We start from the raw sequence: 19,417 nt of genomic DNA on the forward strand, positions 1-19,417 counted from the left end.
AGACAACCGAAAGCGGTGAAAGCGCTCCTGAATTTCCTAAAGGACTCGGGGTTGCATTCCCGCCTATAATCTAAGTTTCCAGTGAGCGCCCACTGTCCCCTTCACACAGTGGTCGATGGACACTTGACAGACTCATTTAGATCTTTGCCGCTCTTTTTCCTTTTTTCCCCTTTGTTCCCCTCCCCAAGTGTAGGGTAGCCAACTGGGCATCGCCTGGTTAACCTCCCTGCCTTTCCGTCCTTTTCTCTCTCTTTAACACGAGGCATGGTGGCTGGCTGTGTTAGCACAGTGTTCTCGTGCAGTGGCCAGCGAAGCTGATCTGTTTGCGGCGCCGCGGGTTCCAAACTCAGTCGCGCCAATATTTATTGCTCTCTGCATGGACTGTTGGTATGCTAGGTTTTGCCAAGGTCAACCTCAAGGTCACCTTCCCGTTAGCTGCAGGTGCAGCTGACGCGACGCTATCTCTGAACTTGCCCTAGCTTCTTCCCATTGCCTGCAGCTTGCACGACGCTCCTTCGAACTAACCCGAGCTAACCCAAGTGATTCCGAGGCTTCACTCAAGATTCTTTGTCCGAACCGTGTTAAGTAGAGTTTTGGCACTAAAATCAGGCATGGCTAATCTTAAAAATCGCTAATTAGTTTAGACAGTGGGGACATCACGGGGACATGACCGAGCTGTAATTGGTCACGGGTGTGTGAAGTCATGAGAGCACACGGCAGTGCAAAGCTGGCAGTTGGCAGGTCACATGGCCAAACGTTGATTGGTCGCCAATGTGTGTGAAATTGGAGATCGCGTGTCAAGGCCGAGTTTACAATTGCGCTGGCACGTGACATGGTTGCAGTCCCGGCGGCAGTTGACTGGGTGCAGACGTTTCTAGACAGCTCTGCGTATCCGGTGAGAATGAAGCCAGAACCAACGCCGCGTCTGCCTAGCGTAGTGGAAAATCCCGCCACGGGAGTACGTCGCTGCAGGCGGAGTACTGGCGGCTGCACAGCCCGGATGGAGGAGGAGGAGAAGTAGACCGAAAGCACTAAAGAGTCCTTATGCTGTCGCATTCTCAACACGTGAGGTAATTAAGGCAATTGTGAGACATTCCAGCGGCTAAAAAAGACACCGGCGAAGGTAGACGAGACAGGACTAAGGCGAAAAGCTGGGACGCCTATGCCGCCTGGTGAATGATGCCGAAAAGAGGCCTATGTGCAGAATTAAGCACACCAAACCTCTTGTTGCATGTGAAGTTGGTGTGGTGTACAGCATCCCCCTCGCTTGTAGCAGACGGTACATCGGACATACGGGACGCTGCCTCAACGTACGCTTGCTAGAGCATCGCCGGACAGCTCACTCGTTATCTGGCGGAGGTCACCTAGCTGACCACATTCGCCGTCGCTCACACTAACCAGCATGCAAGGCGTTTTTGGAAAGGACACGGATGATGCGCAAGTTTAAGACTCAAAAGAGGCGAGAAATTTTCGAAGCCTTAAGCATAATCAATGACAAAGAAAACTGCGTCAGCAGCCCTTCTGCGCAACAAAAAAAAAAGAAATAGATTAACTCTAGGCAAACGTGGTGGTTCATCCAGGTAGGCGATAAATACAAGGTGCGCCGATGTGGCAAACATGAGTGGTATGGCATTGGTGCCTTCTGCATTTGTTCCATTATGGGTTTTTATCTGGTCACGGATTACTGTCTCTTTGCGCCCCCTCTGTACAGTACGGTCCAGTGTTAAAGGGAACATGCGATAGCGTGGCCTTCGCATTTCATGAAGCCGTGCTGCCCAGATGCGGTGAGAATGGGCGGCATCAGGAGCATGCGCGGGAAGACCAACCACCATGTTTACTGTACATGCACGTTGTGCCGATAATTCCCACAAGTTCTCGGCGGCAGCGTTCCGCCAAGCGCGGAGGCCACGCGATCGCATGTTCCCTTTAACAATGGACCGTACTGTACATAATACCTGTTTGTGGAATAAACCTGAGTTGAAGTTCGTCTACTTTCGTCCGTGTCTTTTTTGGCCGCTGGAATGTCTTACAATGGCACTAGCAACCGACTAGCCCAGCTTTCTGCGCTTAAAGGCAATGAGGGGTCCCGTAATTTTTTCTACTGTAGGATTCCTCTCGCAGAGCGATGGACACGGGAGCTACTTTTTCCGTTCCGCAGCTGATAATCGCCACTGGGATCCGAAAACGGTTGTGACGTAGCGACACCTGATGCGCCATCTAGCGCCTGCGGCGGTCCCCTGGCGCTCGCGAACGGCGATGGAGCGTGAGTTCGCCTCAGGGCAAGGTTACCGTTGGGCATATTTTAAAAGGAACCGGGAGTCAAGCTAACAGTAGCCAACGTATTCTGCCCTTTAATCTTAGTTCCAAATCGGTAGTTATTAAAGTTTTTGAGTAATTTATTACATTGGATAAGTTAATAAATTCTAAGGTATTATGGAAGAAAAATAAAGGATGGAACTTTGAATCAGCGCTAGAGACAATAAAAAGCTAAAAATTTTGGTCCTTTTGCCTGGTCTTCAAGCCACAGGTAGGTTACCAATAAATAAATAACTATTAAATATTCAGTGCCCGTAGATAGTGATTTTTTCATATACTAGCCAGCAACCCAGTAGGACGTTAAAGCCGACGAAAAGCTGTAACCGACAAAATTTTCCAAGTGTGGCATATGATATTCGCCGCAAATGTCTTTGCAGGATCCCGTCGCGTGCCATAAACTAAAATATGATGTGTCATCAGTTGTTTGCAGTTGCCCTATTTCTGATTCCAGCTCGACGGAGAGGCATAAAAAAATGCAACGGCAGCTTCAATATGCCGACAAAAGCTGCACACACTTTCGCAGAACACAAAGAACAAGAACGCCCTCAGCGCTGACTCGCAACTGACGTTTAATGGAACAAACCACCAAGTTATATACAGTAACCCTCTGAAACTGCACATGTCAAAACGCACCGCCGTTGGGGAGCAGCTTAGGATGCTAGAACGCAAGAGCAGCCTATTGTTTCAGTAAACAGTGATCCGGGAATGTATGGGCACAGCCATAGTGCACCCCATCCGTCTTAGTTATTTTGCCGCAGCCTTTAAAGGTGCAGTGAAGAGGAATCTGAACTCGTCTTTCTGCCGCGGGAACTCGATCTACACGTTCCGAACATTCTTAGAAACGTCGACTTGTTGTCCTGTGTGGCCGATTTCTTTAATTAAATCGTGTAAACGTCCGGATCCCGCTTTTTTTTTTTAATTCTCCCCGTACGGTGGGCGCAGTCGACTAAAGCGTGGAGTGCCTTTCAGCCAGCTCCGTGGAGGCTTGCCGCTCTGCCAGCGGCGGAGTAATACGTAGTAATACGCGAAAGCAAATAGCCCACGCGTATTTTTAATTCTGCAGGCTTGTTTTGGGCTTGTGTTATCTGCGGATGAAGCTGTTTATTCACGGAAACCTAAATAACAAAATAAAGCGAAAGCAAAGCCTCCACGGAGCTGGTTGAAAGGCACTCCACTCGTTGGTCGACTCCGCCCACCGTACGGGGAGAATTAAAAAAAAAAAGGCGGGAGCCGGACGTTAATTCGATTTAATTAGGGAAATCGGCCACACAGGGCAATAAGTCGACGTTTCTAAGAATGCTCGGAACGTGTAGATTGAGTTCCCGCGGCAGAAAGACGAGTTCAGATTCCTCTTCACGGCACCTTTAAGATAATCATTAGTTGACGGCGTTCGGGCCGTGCTCTGTGTTGGCCCGTTCCCCTGCTCCGGCATGCCATTGTGTGAGCTGCAGCGTTTTAGTTCACCCAGCACAGCGTGACACTGATGCTCTGTGGTCCGTGTCGCAGCACGTGGAGTTCTTCATCGACCGCGGCGTGCTGGGCGTGAACAAGGAGGCGACGCACACGGTGCTCGAGTACCGGGGCGACCAGATCCACCCGCACACGCGCCACAAGTTCGACAGCTCCAACAGCCTCGTGGTGCCCGTGATGCCTCCGACGCTGGTCGGCGTCTGCCGCCTCATGCAGATGTACTACGTACTCAAGGTGGGCATTCTCCACCCAAGCCCCTGCAGTGAAATGTTCCGAGTGAGGATTGCCATCATTCTGTATGTTTCCCCATGACACGCATTGGAACAATATGGAGCACAAATTGCTTTTCAATGTCTGCTCTCAACCTGTTCATAATTTTTTACTTGAATTCGTAATAGGTTGACACTGCACATTAGCAAAACACGTGCAGAGAGGGAGAGGAAGTTTTCAACATCAGACAGTACAAAGGAAATAAGGGCTTTTTAAAGGAAACCATTTAGACGCCAACAAAATACATTCTCTTCAAGACTTCGTATTGGCGGTCACGAATATGAAGGCGTTGACCTTGCTAACAAATTTAATAAGCACTTACGAAGCCCTCCGAAATGCAATGGGAACGTATGCTTACATCTCATAACAGACTTCTCTGGGACATAACGGAATTCAATTTTTCTAGTACCATGTACACAGAATGAGACAACTGATATAATTGGATCTTTCTGCACTGAGATATCTGCAATGGAAGATGCATTTCCTAATAAAACAGCCCAAAGAACGACGGACCAGGCAAACGGGAACACAGGATGAGCGCTGTCCTGTGTTCACCTTTCTCTGGTTCGTTGTCTTTTGCGCTATTTTATTATGAATCCTTACCAACTAGCCCATCTCAACGTTTTGCTGAGATGCATTTTAGTCAAATGTATTAAGGATATTTTTGACATGATTGCCAATGCGCCTGCTCATATATTCTCACCGATACCCGGCAGGTCTTTAGCAGAAAAGGCAGTAGGGCACACCAAGACTAGCACAGCAGGCACACTCGGCCAACCCACGCTCGAGCAGGGGAAGACGACGCACGGCGGCGCTAGTAAATGCCTAGCAGCGTAGCAATATGGAAATTGCATTACAATTAGAGGATAGTTTCTTGATGAAATGAAAATAGTTCGTGTAAGCTCTGTTCAAAAAGGGGATGACTTGAAATACCTAAAGAGCTTCCGTCAAACTTCCGTTTTCACAGTGTTCTCTAAGTTGACTCATCATCATCAGTTGGATCATCATCAGCCTGACTACGCCCGCTGCAGTGCAAAGCCTCTTGGACACGAGTCCGTTACACTTAGGGCCCAGCGGTTATCTTGCCTTTGCATCGCAAGCCGTGCCCAAGCCCATTTCGTCCTCTTTATTTCTACTTATATGTCATCAACCCGCGGTTGTTCCCTCAACCCCTCTGCCCGCTTCCGGTTTCTTAACGTTATGCTCAACGTTACGGGCTCCTTGATTCTACATGATGAATGTGCAGAGTAAGGCACGGCAAACAGACAGGGTGTGTCTTTCACATCTTCTGTCCTTTTTTCGTTGTATATTGCGCTGTATATTCACCGTCATATGGAGAGTTTAAGTTATTGCTCAAAGAAGCTGCGCCACAAAGTTGCAGTGGACGCTTCTAGTGCGGCCGGTCACAGCTCGCTTGTCATCTACCGACATGTGTCAGCACCAGATTCGTCGCTACGAAATAGATGTGCACACAAATATTTGCTACTATAACTGTGCAACTCGAAAGAGCAAATCTTCGCATTCTCATCCTTCGCACGGAACGAAAATTGAGTACTGCCTTCGAAAGGCAAATGATAGGCATATACGACGTTCTGCTGGGAAGTTCATGGCCTGACGAAAATGGAAAAATCGTATCGTCATTTTGCCAGGAGACCTGAAGTGTGCCGCGTTTCATGCTGTAACAGATTTCCAGAACCATTTGGACAAGTTCTTACATCACCGCCATTGCTGCCATCTAGACTAAATGAGTGTATTTCTGAAGGGAAGAAGGGGGGTACTGCGAGCCTTTATGATGTTTTTATTGCTTGAAAAAAAGTCTGCGAGGGAAAAGTACTCCTTGTTGTACACAGCCAGACAATCTCTGTTTTGTATCAAATAAAGATGACTAAAGAAGTGGTGCGCATGCTTTCAACGTGGTGATTTGGAGTCAGAGGTGCAGCAAGCTCCGGGGTGCCTTCAGCAGAGCTGACTGGAATATTGTGGCGCATATTCATGATTAACATTTTCGCAGCTCTGCGGATATCCGCTAAATAATTGCCGAGAACGGAGATAGCGGAGCAAAGTGGAGAGTCCCCATATCAGGCAGTAATCGAGATACCATTTGCCACTTTTTCTTTTGAAAGTTAAGCTTTTATATCGTCGTCATCAGCGTGCAGTTTTCTTCTGAAAAAATTCTTTATCACGAAAGGCGGAAAATGCCGTTTTTCGAAGTTTGGAGTCGTCCAGAACGAAACAAAAAATTTTGTCGAACCTATTCTTATTATTTTGCGATTATTCACACACAGTACTAAAGAATCAGCAAAAAAAAACTTCGAAGAAGAATTTTCGCTGCAAAAAAAAAAGAAGCTTAAACGCATTTCAGTCCCAACTTGCGCGTATTCAGCCAGGCTTTGTGTCCAAGGTGTTTGCGACGCATAAGCGATGCCGCCGTGGGGGGGGGGGGGGAAGGAACGCCGGCAAAGGTTGTGGTTAAAAAAAAAAAGATTAAGGCTTCGGTACAGAAGCCTCGTTCATGAAACGGAGAACCCTAGCAAAAACGGAAGCCGCCTGGCACCCATTTGTTTTCCTAATCGGTGCACCCCGGCCTGGTGCTCGCCTTTTCAGGGGTGAGAAGTTTGAGAGAAGGATCCTTTGGCATAATCCCCCTCTGCTTCGACGGGTCGTCGAAGCGAACCGAAGCGTGGCCTTGTGGTAGAGCTTCTGCCTCGCATTCGGGAGGTGCTGGGTTGGATACCCAGTGCCGCCGGGTACCCACCGGTTTCTTTAATGTGTACATGGTTTCCCCTGGCCTGGTACACGGCTCTTCTAGGGTGAGATGCTTGGGAAAAGGATCTTAGACCACAGTTGCCTTTGACGAATCACAGATAAGTTCCACCGCCAAGCAACACTAAATCCGCCTCGTGCGGTAGAAGCCCAACTTGTGGTTCTTTTTTTTCCATATCTTTCACTTTTTACCACCTGTGACGCTTTGTCCACAGTGACGGGATTTGAAGGCGCAGGCTCCTTTCCCAGGCAATGCAACCCTAGGAAGCCGAGCACCAGGCCGGGGCATAGCTGGTGCCCATTTTTAGAAAACCTGTGGGTAACCGGCCGGCGGCGAGAGTCGAACCCACCACCTCCTGGAGCCGAAGCGGGTCGAATATCTTAATCAGCCATGTATGGGAAGCGCATTTGTGATAAACCTTACGACGCTTCTTCCCGCAGGTCTGGGTCGAGATGGAGAAGTCTGGCGATGACCTGGTGATGAACTTCCCCATCACCATTGGCACGTGCCCGTTCAGGATTCCAAACTCCAAGCAGGAGCCCAACATCGACTATGGTACGCTGCGTCTGAGCGCCGGAAGTTGGATTTGGAGACTGCTAGTACTAGTGTGAGACATTCCAGCGGCTAAAAAGAGACGGACGAAGGTAGGCGAGACAGGACGAACGCCGGTATTAGAAAGTATGTCATTAAGCGTACAAAGCTGGGCTAGTTGGTTGCTAGTACTATTGTGAGACATTACAGAGGCTAAAAAGACACGGACGAAGGTAGACGAGACAGGACGAAGCGCCGGTGCTAGAAAGTATGTCATTAAGCGTAGAAAGATGGGCTAGTTGGTTGCTAGTACTATTGTGAGACATTCCAGCGGCTAAAAAGACACGGACGAAGGTAGACGAGACAGGACGAAGCGCCGGTGCTAGAAAGTATGTCATTAAGCGTAGAAAGCTGGGCTAGTTGGTTGCTAGTACTATTGTGAGACATTCCAGCGGCTAAAAAGACACGGACGAAGGTAGACGAGACAGGACGAAGCGCCGGTGCTAGAAAGTATGTCATTAAGCGTAGAAAGCTGGGCTAGTTGGTTGCTAGTACTACTGTGAGACATTCGAGCGACGAAAAAGACACGGACGAAGGTAGACGAGACAGGACGAACGCCGGTGCTAGAAAGTATGTCACTAAGCGCAGAAAGCTGAACTAGTTGGTTGCTAGTACTATTGTGAGACATTCCAGCGGCTAAAAAGATACGGACGAAGGTAGGCGAAAAAGGACGAACGCCGGTACTAGAAAGTATGTCATTAAGCGTAGAAAGCTGAACTAGTTGGTTGCTAGTACTATTGTGAGACATTCCAGCGGTTAAACAGACACGGACGAAGGTAGGCGAGACAGGACGAACGCCGTTACTAGAAAGTCTGTCATTAAGCAGGGAAGCTGGGCTAGTTGGTTGCTAGTACTATTGTGAGACATTCCAGCGGCTAAAAGGCACGGACGAAGGTAGGCGAGACAGGACGAACGCCGGTGCTAGAAAGTATGTCATTAAGCATAGAAAGCTGGGCTAGTTGGTTGCTAGTACTATTGTGAGACATTCCAGCGGCTAAAAAGACACGGACGAAGGTAGACGAGACAGGACGAAGCGCCGGTGCTAGAAAGTATGTCATTAAGCGTAGAAACCTGGGCTAGTTGGTTGCTAGTACTATTGTGAGACATTCCAGCGGCTAAAAAGACACGGACGAAGGTAGACGAGACAGGACGAAGCGCCGGTGCTAGAAAGTATGTCATTAAGCGTAGAAACCTGGGCTAGTTGGTTGCTAGTACTATTGTGAGACATTCCAGCGGCTAAAAAGACACGGACGAAGGTAGACGAGACAGGACGAACGCCGGTGCTAGAAAGTATGTCACTAAGCGTAGAAAGCTGAACTAGTTGGTTGCTAGTACTATTGTGAGACATTCCAGCGGTTAAACAGACACGGACGAAGGTAGGCGAGACAGGACGAACGCCGGTACTAGAAAGTCTGTCATTAAGCAGGGAAGCTGGGCTAGTTGGTTGCTAGTACTATTGTGAGACATTCCAGCGGCTAAAAGGCACGGACGAAGGTAGGCGAGACAGGACGAACGCCGGTATTAGAAAGTATGTCATTAAGCGTAGAAAGCTGGGCTAGTTGGTTGCTAGTACTATTGTGAGACATTCCAGCGGCTAAAAAGACACGGACGAAGGTAGGCGAAAAAGGACGAACGCCGGTACTAGAAAGTATGTCATTAAGCGTAGAAAGCTGAACTAGTTGGTTGCTAGTACTACTGTGAGACATTCGAGCGGCGAAAAAGACACGGACGAAGGTAGACGAGACAGGACGAACGCCGGTGCTAGAAAGTATGTCACTAAGCGTAGAAAGCTGAACTAGTTGGTTGCTAGTACTATTGTGAGACATTCCAGCGGCTAAAAAGACACGGACGAAGGTAGGCGAGACAGGACGAACGCCGGTACTAGAAAGTATGTCATTAAGCGTAGAAAGCTGAACTAGTTGGTTGCTAGTACTATTGTGAGACATTCCAGCGGCTAAAAAGACACGGACGAAGGTAGGCGAGACAGGACGAACGCCGGTACTAGAAAGTATGTCACTAAGCGTAGAAAGCTGAACTAGTTGGTTGCTAGTACTATTGTGAGACATTCCAGCGGCTAAAAAGACACGGACGAAGGTAGGCGAGACAGGACGAACGCCGGTGCTAGAAAGTATGTCATTAAGCCATTAAGCGTAGAAAGCTGGGCTAGTTGGTTGCTAGTACTATTGTGAGACATTCCAGCGGCTAAAAAGACACGGATGAAGGTAGACGAGACAGGACGAACAGGCCGGAGCCCTTCACTACGGCGTCCCTCATAGCCTGAGTCGCTTTGGGACATTAAACCCCAATGAACCAAACCAAACTTTGATTGTTGTGGTATCGATTGCCCGCAGCCGTGTGCTGCGACCACGTGGAGGGCGGCATGTACATCGGCCCCGAGTTCCAGCTGGGCCAGGTGTACGACGGCACGATGGGCGTCGAAGAGGGCGAGACGGTGGTGCTGTACAGGCCCGTCTACGTGTCCATCAGGAACCCGACCCGGGGCGCCCCCAGCGGCGGCCACGGGGGCCCCGGCACCAGCGACGACCAGCAGCAGCGGCACGCCAGGGCGTAACAGGCTCTGCACACCAAGGGACGCGATCGCAGGCAAAAAACCACGCTTGCGTGGACGCAGAGTAAAGGGCGGGCCATCGTGCAAGGCCGGAGGGAGAGACACGTCGTGCAAAGCTTGTCGCCGAAGCTCCGTTAGGTGCGATCCCAGACAACTCGCCATGTGGAACACGACCTGAGCGGGGGCGGGGTGAACGGAACTCACCCCTCCTCTGGAATGTGCCTGCCTGTCTAGCGTGCCTCTGCAGCGCTTGTACTTTTTTATCTGCACTCGATAGGCGTCGATATCGTGAGGTAAATGAGGCAAAACCCAACTCTGAGACCCTCAGTACATCCCTCGCGGTACCATGCAAGCGGTTTCATGTTGCACTTGAGCCGCAGTTCTTACTGTGTAATTATGCAGACAGAGTGTGTACGGATAGGAATATTTTTTAGCGCCCAGTATCCGTGAAGTACGAAAACAAAGCTCTTACCATGCGCTTACACTTAAAGCTCGAAAAGTTTGTCAGCACCGGAAAGGCCTGTGGGTCTCAATTTGTAGCCCGCCACTAAAAGGGGTAAAGCCCGTGCATCGCTCACCCAAATATTTCGTGCAGAAAAAAATTAAGCGCACAGTTCGTCCATCCGGTACTCTGCGCTAGCTTTAAGCTGACCAGAGATTTCGACCAGTAAAGTTAAGTGAGCTCACTTTGTGGTAGAAATGCTGACGAGAGTACCGAACAAAGCGAAGTCAGCCTCCCTGAAGCCTCCCTTTATCTTAAAGGGCGATTCGGTGGATGGTTTGGACATTTTGAGTTGATAATCGTTTCACATTCCATAGAATCCCTTGTCTCCGGCACGAACTGTTTTTTTTTCTTTGATGTCGTGTAGAACTGTTTTAAAAGACTGAAGCGAGGAAACCGAAGCGGAAACTGGGTTTCGACAAAACTATGACTATGACAAAGCCTACTCTGTGCGCTTGTCGTGCTAAACAGCCGACTACTGGTGTGATGTGGGATCATTATTTTCTTGAATGATCAAAAATAAGCTCTAAATTAAGTATTTCCGCATACGCAGAGCGAATATCGACGAGCGTGCGTCCAGTGACGTCGCACACGAAAGGTTGCCCGTAGAAATCTCCCCAGTTGAGGCTATGAAATGGGAGTTTTTAAAACTTAATTTCTAGCAACAAAACGTCGCCCGCCTGCGAAATTTGGCCAAAACGATCAGATGGCGTATCGTGAAGTTTCAATGAAATCTTTAGAGGTAGAGTTTACGCCGGAGTTGTCCTTCAAGATGTAAATCATTGAGCTGCAGTGATATGTTAGTTTGAGCGTTTGCATTAGCTTTTACCCTTTTCTTTAACCGGAAGTAATACATTAACTGACCTTTTACCTTTTACTTTAGCCGGAAATATTATATTAACTTGCTGTAAAACGCATAAACTCACGTTTCATTAAGCTTCGTTCCTTGGCAAACCTACACTAGCCATAATCTACAACAGCGCGGCTTTCTTTAGCCATTATTAGCGGCAACTATCGCAGGCAAAAGTAAGAGAGAGACACCCCCTCCAAGTTCCGACCCATGCCAATGTGCGTGGAAGCACCACCTAAGGAAGAACTTCCTGTGCCGCGACCCTTCTCGACACCAGAAGTGTTTTGACAGCTGGCGCCCCTGCGCAGCGTGGCATTCGTCGGAAACTGGTGGGCGTCTCTTACGTTTGTCCACGACAGGACTTAGTGGCCATTGTAGTCACATGCCGCAGTTTTGCCATCAGCCTGATGCTGCACTAGCCTTGAGGAAATGTGCTCCAGAGATTATGGCATTGAAGTATTGAGTGCGGGGTAAAAGAGGGGGCCCCTGGCCAGTGCCGCTCAGTTCTCAGCCACGAAGGGGAAGGCACACCAAACCAGCGTAACACGTTTCTTGACTCGCAACTGTCCCAGATATGCGGTGCTTCGGAAGAGGGTTTTCGTCCGCACAGCCTCTGGGCCGGGCAGTGTGCAGTGTGAGACGCGTCCTTTACTGACGCCACGGCACGTGCAGGAGTCAAGACCCACTCGAGGACAGTGTTCTTCAAGCCAGCGCAAAGCAACCTGCACCGGCCATGTTGAATGCGTGGACATCTCTCGACGACTCACGCGCCGACCCCGAGCGAGCGGTCGCTGCGAGAGCACCTCAGGCGCCGTCACTCAACAGGGTATCACCTTCTGGCACGCACCCGTGTCAGTTATCGAGGTCAGCGGCAAAATGTTCTCAGTCGTTACCAAAAAATTACGAACACTTCAGCACGGTCAGGCCTCGCAGCCCCGCATTCACCACCGATTCGGCATCCTCTGAGCGGCTGCCCGCTTAACGGGGCGCGTGTTTCGTCGAGATCCGAGCTGTACTATGGTGGACAGTGGAAGCGCCCGCGAACAATGCGTGTAGTTGCGAAAGACTCACCTCTACACCACGCTCAACTGTTGCCTGTGTCGATCGCGTCCTCTGCAAAGTCCCTTCCGCTGCTGCGTCATGCGACCAACGCCGGAGTCAGGTGCCAGCAAGCAACAGCTCCGCGAAGGACGACGCTGGACATTGCGTAACGCGTTCTTTTATGAGCAAATGCGATCCAGTTTGTGTGTTAGCAAGACTGCGCACGTGGAAGAAGACGTCGGTGGCTGGCGTCATGGTTCAGTTCAATATTTTGTCGTCTAGATGACGTAACGTGGTGGGCACCGTATTCTTGCAGAGCGATCACAGTGTTTGTTTTCGTTGATATTTAGTCCCCGCGCGTAGACGACATCTGCGTTCAGGGTAAGTGCACTTGAGACAGGGATGAGCGGTTTCAAGAAATTCGGCGCATGCCAACTTTGCGGAAGCGAGTAGGCTGTTAAATGGGCCATATACACAGCGTCTTTTTCCTCTCGGAAACGATTTAACGAGTAGGGCATCCCAATCCTGCCATGCGACGCTATGCGTGACTCATGGTCCCTACTTTTGGTTTATTTTGGGCAATATTGGGCACACTCACCTAGCGACGGTGCTTGTTTGAGCGCTGATGCTCTGCTTGATGTGCGCACAATCGGAATGTAAGGTAGCACTGAAAAGACGTAGTGGCGCTTCGCAGTGCAGCCATCTTTCATCCCTGATTCAAAGTGCCACGCTGACCTTTTTCACCGGGCATTGTACAAACGTTTGCAAACCGCAAAGGCAATTCACCTCAAAAAGGGAAAAAAAACTGCACGCATTTCGCAGCCTTCAAAATTGACCGTCTGGCACGTAGTTCAGTCAGCAGTTGTGCAGCCACAGTTTAGCATCATCGCCGCCATAATCGCGCAAATAGCTTGGCGCGGTTAACGTGCCCAACGTTCCGCTGCACAAAATCACGGGTGAAGAATTCCATACTTCGCAAGATTTCAATGACCGTGATCTCGAGTCGCTGACAGACAACCACGTCAGCTGCAGACCACCTGGGATACTTACAGTTACTCCCCAGCCGTGTCCTTATTACTCATTCTGGTGCCGCGCTCGTTTGCGAGTATAGGGGTTTGCCTGTTTTAAGTGTAGCAAGATATTGGGAATAACCTGGCACGTTAACGTTGTGGCAGTATGTACATCGCCAGATGCAGCCTAGGATCCTCCCAGTCGCGAAACGCTGGCCAACCGTAAGTTACGACCAATTCCACATGAACGAGCCCTCAGCGAGTGCAAAGTCGGCCACAGTGCCCAAAACTCTGTGAGGTGCGTCTTTTACCCAGCTTACCGACCCTAACACTTTAGCTAAATTCATGCTTTTTCTTCATTTGGTAGTACAGAGTTCACTGAAATATTTGCGCTAGGGAGCTATGCCACGAACGGTACCAGCGTCTAAATCTCTGTGAACACGCATCGTTCAATGGCAGTGCCAGCAAAGTGCAGCTACCTTTTCTTTTGAAAAAGGTTTTTGGGCGAAAAGAACAAGGGAAACAGATAGGACATGTAGCACAGCGCGCTATGTGCCGTACCTTGGGCCCACCAGACGCACTTGTTCTTTCAGCGCGCAAGTACAGCACGGTCCATTGTTATAGGGAACATGCGCTCGCGTGCCCTCCGCGCTTCACAAAGCCGTGCCTCCTAGATGCGGCGAGAATAGGCGGCATCAGGCTCATGCGCGGAATGACCAGCCGTCATGCTTACTGCGCATGCGTCTTGTGCCGACAATTCCCACAAGTTCTCGGCAGCAGCGTTTCGCGAAGCGCGGAGTCCACGCGATCGCATGTTCCCTTTAACAGTGGACCGTACTGAACGTATTTCAAGAATGAACCAACTGGCCCAGACCTACTTATTAGTTGCTGCGACGTACTCAATCGGCACAAGTTCCCGCAGCTCTGAACCACCTTACAGTCGCTATCGGCATCTGGAGGGATGTGTTGCGTTCACCGATTATTTTGTCGCCGCGAGGGCTCACGGGCGCAGTTTTTGGCTTAGCTGATGTTAGTCCGGCAGTCACGAACGCTAATGTGGGCGAGAAAATTGGATTTGAAAATCCTCCCGCCAGTCGACTGAAACTCGTTACGTCCTTACTGAAAAAGACGGCACACCACCGTGATGAATTGAATGGCAGTGCACCACAGCCACTGGGATTCGCACCAAAACAATTACTCTCCATGCACTCAGTTTACTTCCGAAATCGGCCGGTGATGGAGACACCTGTTTTTCGATTCTTTGGTCGTTTCTGTCTCTTAAAAGCTCCGTTCTCGGTGTGGTTAGAACGTGGTACTCTATCGCGCAGTATGTTGGGCGAATTGGCTTTTGACTTCCATAACTACAGCGCATCTGATTGAATAGAGGAGAAAACAAACAACAGCCGTCAAATTCGCTGCAATTATGGAACCCAATCGACAGAGGCCGCTTCTATTGGTCCCTTGTGTAACAAGGTACCCATGTGGGCTAGTTGGTGTACATCAGACATAACTTCACCAGCCAAAGTACGAGACACCAGGAGAAGAAGAACACGGGACAACGCTGGATTTACCAACAACTGAAGCTTAATCGAGAAACGGCCAACCTAGGTCACCAGAAGTTCCATGCGTATCAGACAAAAAAAAAATCATATACATATGTGGCGAACGACCAAGGAGCGGATACACGCTCCAACACTGGCAAACAACAAAAGACATATTTTGCCTATCAAACTTGCGCGCGCACACTTCTGCTTAGGGAATTAACTTCCTTGTTAGTGAGATACAAAGACGATGATAGGCCTCAAGGATTTCCCTCTCCTCCCTGTTTTTTCCTTTCTGTTTACTGAAATGTTGTTGAAACCCGGAACACAGTTTTTACAACTCCTGCAGTGACGTGGGAGATTATTTTGACTACACCAATTTTTCAGAGAATTGTTATGTTCGCGTGCCTGGTCGTTAACACATCTGCCAGTTTGGCCCGTGTACATCCAGCGACATGACAGGGGTATCTTGTAAACGACACGAGTCGAACAAGCAACAAACTTGTTAGCATGATTCACAGTGAAGCTCTTGGACTTCCTCCCCTCACTGGCCTTCGCAATCCGTGAATATAAACCAGACATCTTACAATGTGCCGAGAATACTAAACATTGTCTTGTGTTTTTCTTCTCCTCGTGTCTCGTACTTTCGCTAGTGAAGTTATGTCCGATGTTCCTTGTGTCTCTTTACTTAGACATACGCCGGAGTTATAGCATAAAAACTGACAGTACATGTGCTGGTAAGCGGTGCGTAACGGCTGGAGTGTTACCACTCAAGAGCCGGTAACGATAAACTTGTCACAGCCGCAGCGACAGAGAAGCCCTGGCTGAGGCAAGAGAAGCAAGGCCTGTTTCCTGCCTTCCGCTTTCGCTGGTGCCTGGGTGCGCGGCCGAAACACGATCATCCACTGCCGGTTATCCTGGCTGCCTGGCGCACTGGCTGTCAGCGTCGCGATTGAGAGAGAGAGAGAGAAATTACTTTGTTAAACGCATACTAACTGTTTAAAATCTGCACGGCTTGGCGTAACAAGGCCAGCTTGTGCTAGTCAGGCTCTTCACAAGGAATATAGAGAAGGAATGTTGTGAACAATGCCAGCGTGCATTGTAAGACGAGATGCTTCAGGTTGATGTATGAGGAGGGGCAGTTTAGGAATCGAGAAAGAGTCGATTCAGGCAGCACCTAGCGAGGAGCAAGAACTGTGTCTATCTGAATCTTCCTAGGACCTCAGCTTGCGGGATGCAGTGCGATTGCTGCCATGTACGGAGTTTGTTGTCGTGCGATTCATTGAGAGTAATCGGAGTTGCTGGTTCCGCTCAAGGGTTGCAGCTGGCGGCGAACATACTGCCACCATCTGACACATTGTTAAGGATCGCTTCGCAAACCGCTCGTCAGAGCCATGACTCGCCTCAAGCCAAAACGAAACGAGGCCGCTAATAAGTGACCGCAGCTTCACGCCTAAGACAACAGTGTACACACGGCGCCAAAAGTTCCCGGAGAAGGCGAGTCCGTAAAAAGAAGCCATTTCTCAGTTACCTGAGCGTACAACCTGAAATTGACTGCTGGCACTCTTTTTTGTTCCCTCACTATATCGCAGGCTACATTTTCCAATGCATGCTTAGATGGGATGGATGGGCAAAAGTTCGCCTTTTTTTGCGACTCGCGTTCCTAATGAACTTTTGGCGCCAGATGTACATATTTTAGCAAGTTTACGAGGAAGCAGTCGAGACTTCGTAATTCACACAATCAGAGACGCTTTAAAATCTGTTTCATTTATTCATTGGAACCCGCTCCTCAAGTTTCGTTTAGTTCGGGAGCAACAACCGAACGGAGTCAACAAGTTCTCAAACCAGCATCGCGGGAAAAGTGTCCTCTCGAGGCCAGTTACGGGGTAATGCGAATGCCTTTTAGAACAGGGTGCCCTGTAGCTTTATTTCTTATTATTTTTTTATTCACGCCGTTTATCTCATGTTCTGGATCATCACTTCCACGCGGCATCTCGGTTTGCAGTAGACTGCAGAGGGAACTGAAAAAGTTCGAGAATTTGTGGAGCAAAAAGAGGAGGGCTGAAATATGGTGAGAAATAACGAAAGGGACATGCAGCGAACATTCACAGAGCCCCGCCCAAAGCCGGTTCCCTTCACTTTTTTTTTAGGTTACACCGGACTGGAACATTGGTATGCAACAACTGGCATATCAGTCAGTAATAAGCAGAGCAGACATTTGGGCTAGTTGGTGTGAATTCATGGTGAAACAACAGCGCAACCTTAGACAGAGAACACAGAACAAGAGGGGAGACACTACAAGCGCTGACTCGCAACTAAGGTTTATTAGAAAAAACAGAACAGAATATATGCAGTAACCACATAAGACTGCTTACGTCATAACCACGGGGAAAAAGGTTACGTGCATGGGGTGAAAGAGAAATCTAAACAAGAGCGTGTGCAGCCGGCTGTTCAAGTATCTGAATTCCGTATCTGACAGGGCCACTGAAGGTTCGCTGACGCACCGTTTGCCGTTTTTTTTTAATAAAGAAGGCTTCCATCAGCTCCCGGGTCACCTTGTCTTAGTGGCGAAAAAACACAATAGCTTTCGGGAAAAAGGGGGTGCATTCCGTTCTGTCCGCTCCGTTCTGCTCTGACAGCGCTTGTAGTTTCTCCCCTCTTGTTTTGTGCTCTCTGTCTAAGGTTGTGCTGTTGTTCCACCAGTAATAAGCATCGTTAGGGACGTTACCTGGTGCGTGCGTGATGTGCAGATAGACCAACCCTATTCGTATGGCCCAGCCGCTACCAGCGCAGTATGGCAGGAGTCTGTGGTGATCGTACCTAGAGTCGCTGGAAGTTCTTGCTGACTACCCATCCTGCTCTCCACTTGACCCAATTCTGAAGGAATATGGCTGCCGCTGCCAACTGTCCTCAGCACAACACTGACTTCTGTTGTGCTGTGTGCGTCTGCCTTCCCAACGTCGTTACTCTATGCGATGACATTAGAACCCAGCCTCATTGCTACCGACGGCATTCAAACACTGTCGAGCAAAATTGAGGCAAAACGGGAAACATTCTCGCAACTCGTTTAAAGGAGCTCTGGAACGCCTTCTTAGCAGCGTATATAAACTCGCTCAATCACTACATTCGCTCGTCATGAACACCTGAGTCAAATAATGCGCTCCCACGCCGAGCAGGGAACCCACAATGCGCTCGAATGTTGGACGGTCCTTTTCAGCTACTTTTTCATTTTCGCCCCCTCCTCCGTCACACGCTGCTGCGTAATGCGGTTCAGGGATGGGCCATTGCTCGCATTCTTTCAGGGGTCACGCAGCTCCTTGGCGGTAATTTTCCGGGGGGGCGGAGCTTCCTGACCCGCCGGAGTGACGCAGTTAACATGGCCACGGCCAGTGAGCAGCATCACTCCAGCGGGTGAGAAGGCTCCGCCCCCAGGTGAATTACGCGCGAGGAGCCCCGACCTTTGAGCGTGAAAGAGTGACGAGAGGAGAGGGAAAGGCGCGAAGACGCTGAAATTAAAATTTTGTCAGCTGATAACTTAGCCTCTAAAGACGCATTAAAAAATTCCTTCCTGGAGGATGCTTGTGGAGCAACATGCTTTGACATCCCAGGAATACCACACATTTCTAAGAGCCCCTTTCAGAGCCTCTGTAAGCAGCACCTCATATATCTGTGTAGGTCCTAGTGGGGTGTCTGCATATATTGGAAAGGCGTCGCTCTTAGCTAATTCCCTACAAAAATTATTACTCCCTGCTCTGCCAAAAGAGGGTTGCGGCGGCCATATGACTTCCATGCCCCGCGGCTCGAGAAAAGGGGATTCGGTGCACTGAAAGTCTTTCCAGCGAGTATAACCTCCCCTGGCGGCCATGCGCTGTAGGGGAGGAATGCGAATTTTGTACAGAGTTGGCCGAGGAGACTGTCATGGTGAAAACTTGGCCTTCCTTCCAATCCCGGGGCAACATTTGCTGATACGAAGAAGGAATCCGTTTTGCTATCTGTCGTCTCGCGCCGAAATGAGCCTTTGCGGAATGTGTTGTGTGTAGAACCGAACGTACGAGCTGCAAGAATTCTCAATGCGGTTGGCCGGTTTCAGTGTTTACGCCATTTTCACGTGTCTCCACTGTTTAGAGAGAAGACTTTTTGTTGTGTCTTTGCAGTTTGATGTGGTAAAGTGTCAAAGGTCAAGCGTGAAGGTCTTCGATAGCCTGACAGTTCTGGCGAGCGGCGCTGCCTGCCGCGGCAAACGTTGTGTACTGGACCTGGTGTGCAGCGCTGTGTTGATCGCTTGTTGCTGTCTTGTGCCGCTCACTGCTCCATGCGTGTGTTTTCTTCTTTTCCCCCCTTATTGCTGGTTCATTTGGTTGCTGGCGGACTTCGAAGACAAAACAGACGGCTCATGAAAACATTTGATCAAAAATTAAGGTGCCAAAGCGGTTTGGAGGCAGAATAGTGCGGAAGACGGCCACAGATATCGGCCATTTCTGAACATATTTAGT

The 19,417-nt window shown here is 49.4% G+C and overlaps 1 protein-coding gene across 1 annotated transcript in view; it reads left to right on the forward strand.

The window, feature by feature from the left end:
* Positions 1 to 17,210, forward strand: part of LOC149367371 (arrestin domain-containing protein 3-like) — a 277,472-nt gene extending 260,262 nt beyond the window's left edge. Inside the window, exons 6-8 of the mRNA XM_089555390.1 lie at positions 3,823 to 4,020; positions 7,261 to 7,375; positions 9,763 to 17,210. Of these exons, the coding sequence (XP_089411516.1) occupies positions 3,823 to 4,020; positions 7,261 to 7,375; positions 9,763 to 9,983 (534 nt within the window). The 3' untranslated portion in view covers positions 9,984 to 17,210. The remainder of the gene's footprint in view (positions 1 to 3,822; positions 4,021 to 7,260; positions 7,376 to 9,762) is intronic.
* Positions 17,211 to 19,417: the final 2,207 nt, after the last annotated feature.

Source organism: Amblyomma mixtum, chromosome 1 (genome assembly GCF_055824585.1).
Source record: "Amblyomma mixtum isolate Tamu chromosome 1, ASM5582458v1, whole genome shotgun sequence".
Taxonomy (NCBI): domain Eukaryota; kingdom Metazoa; phylum Arthropoda; class Arachnida; order Ixodida; family Ixodidae; genus Amblyomma; species Amblyomma mixtum.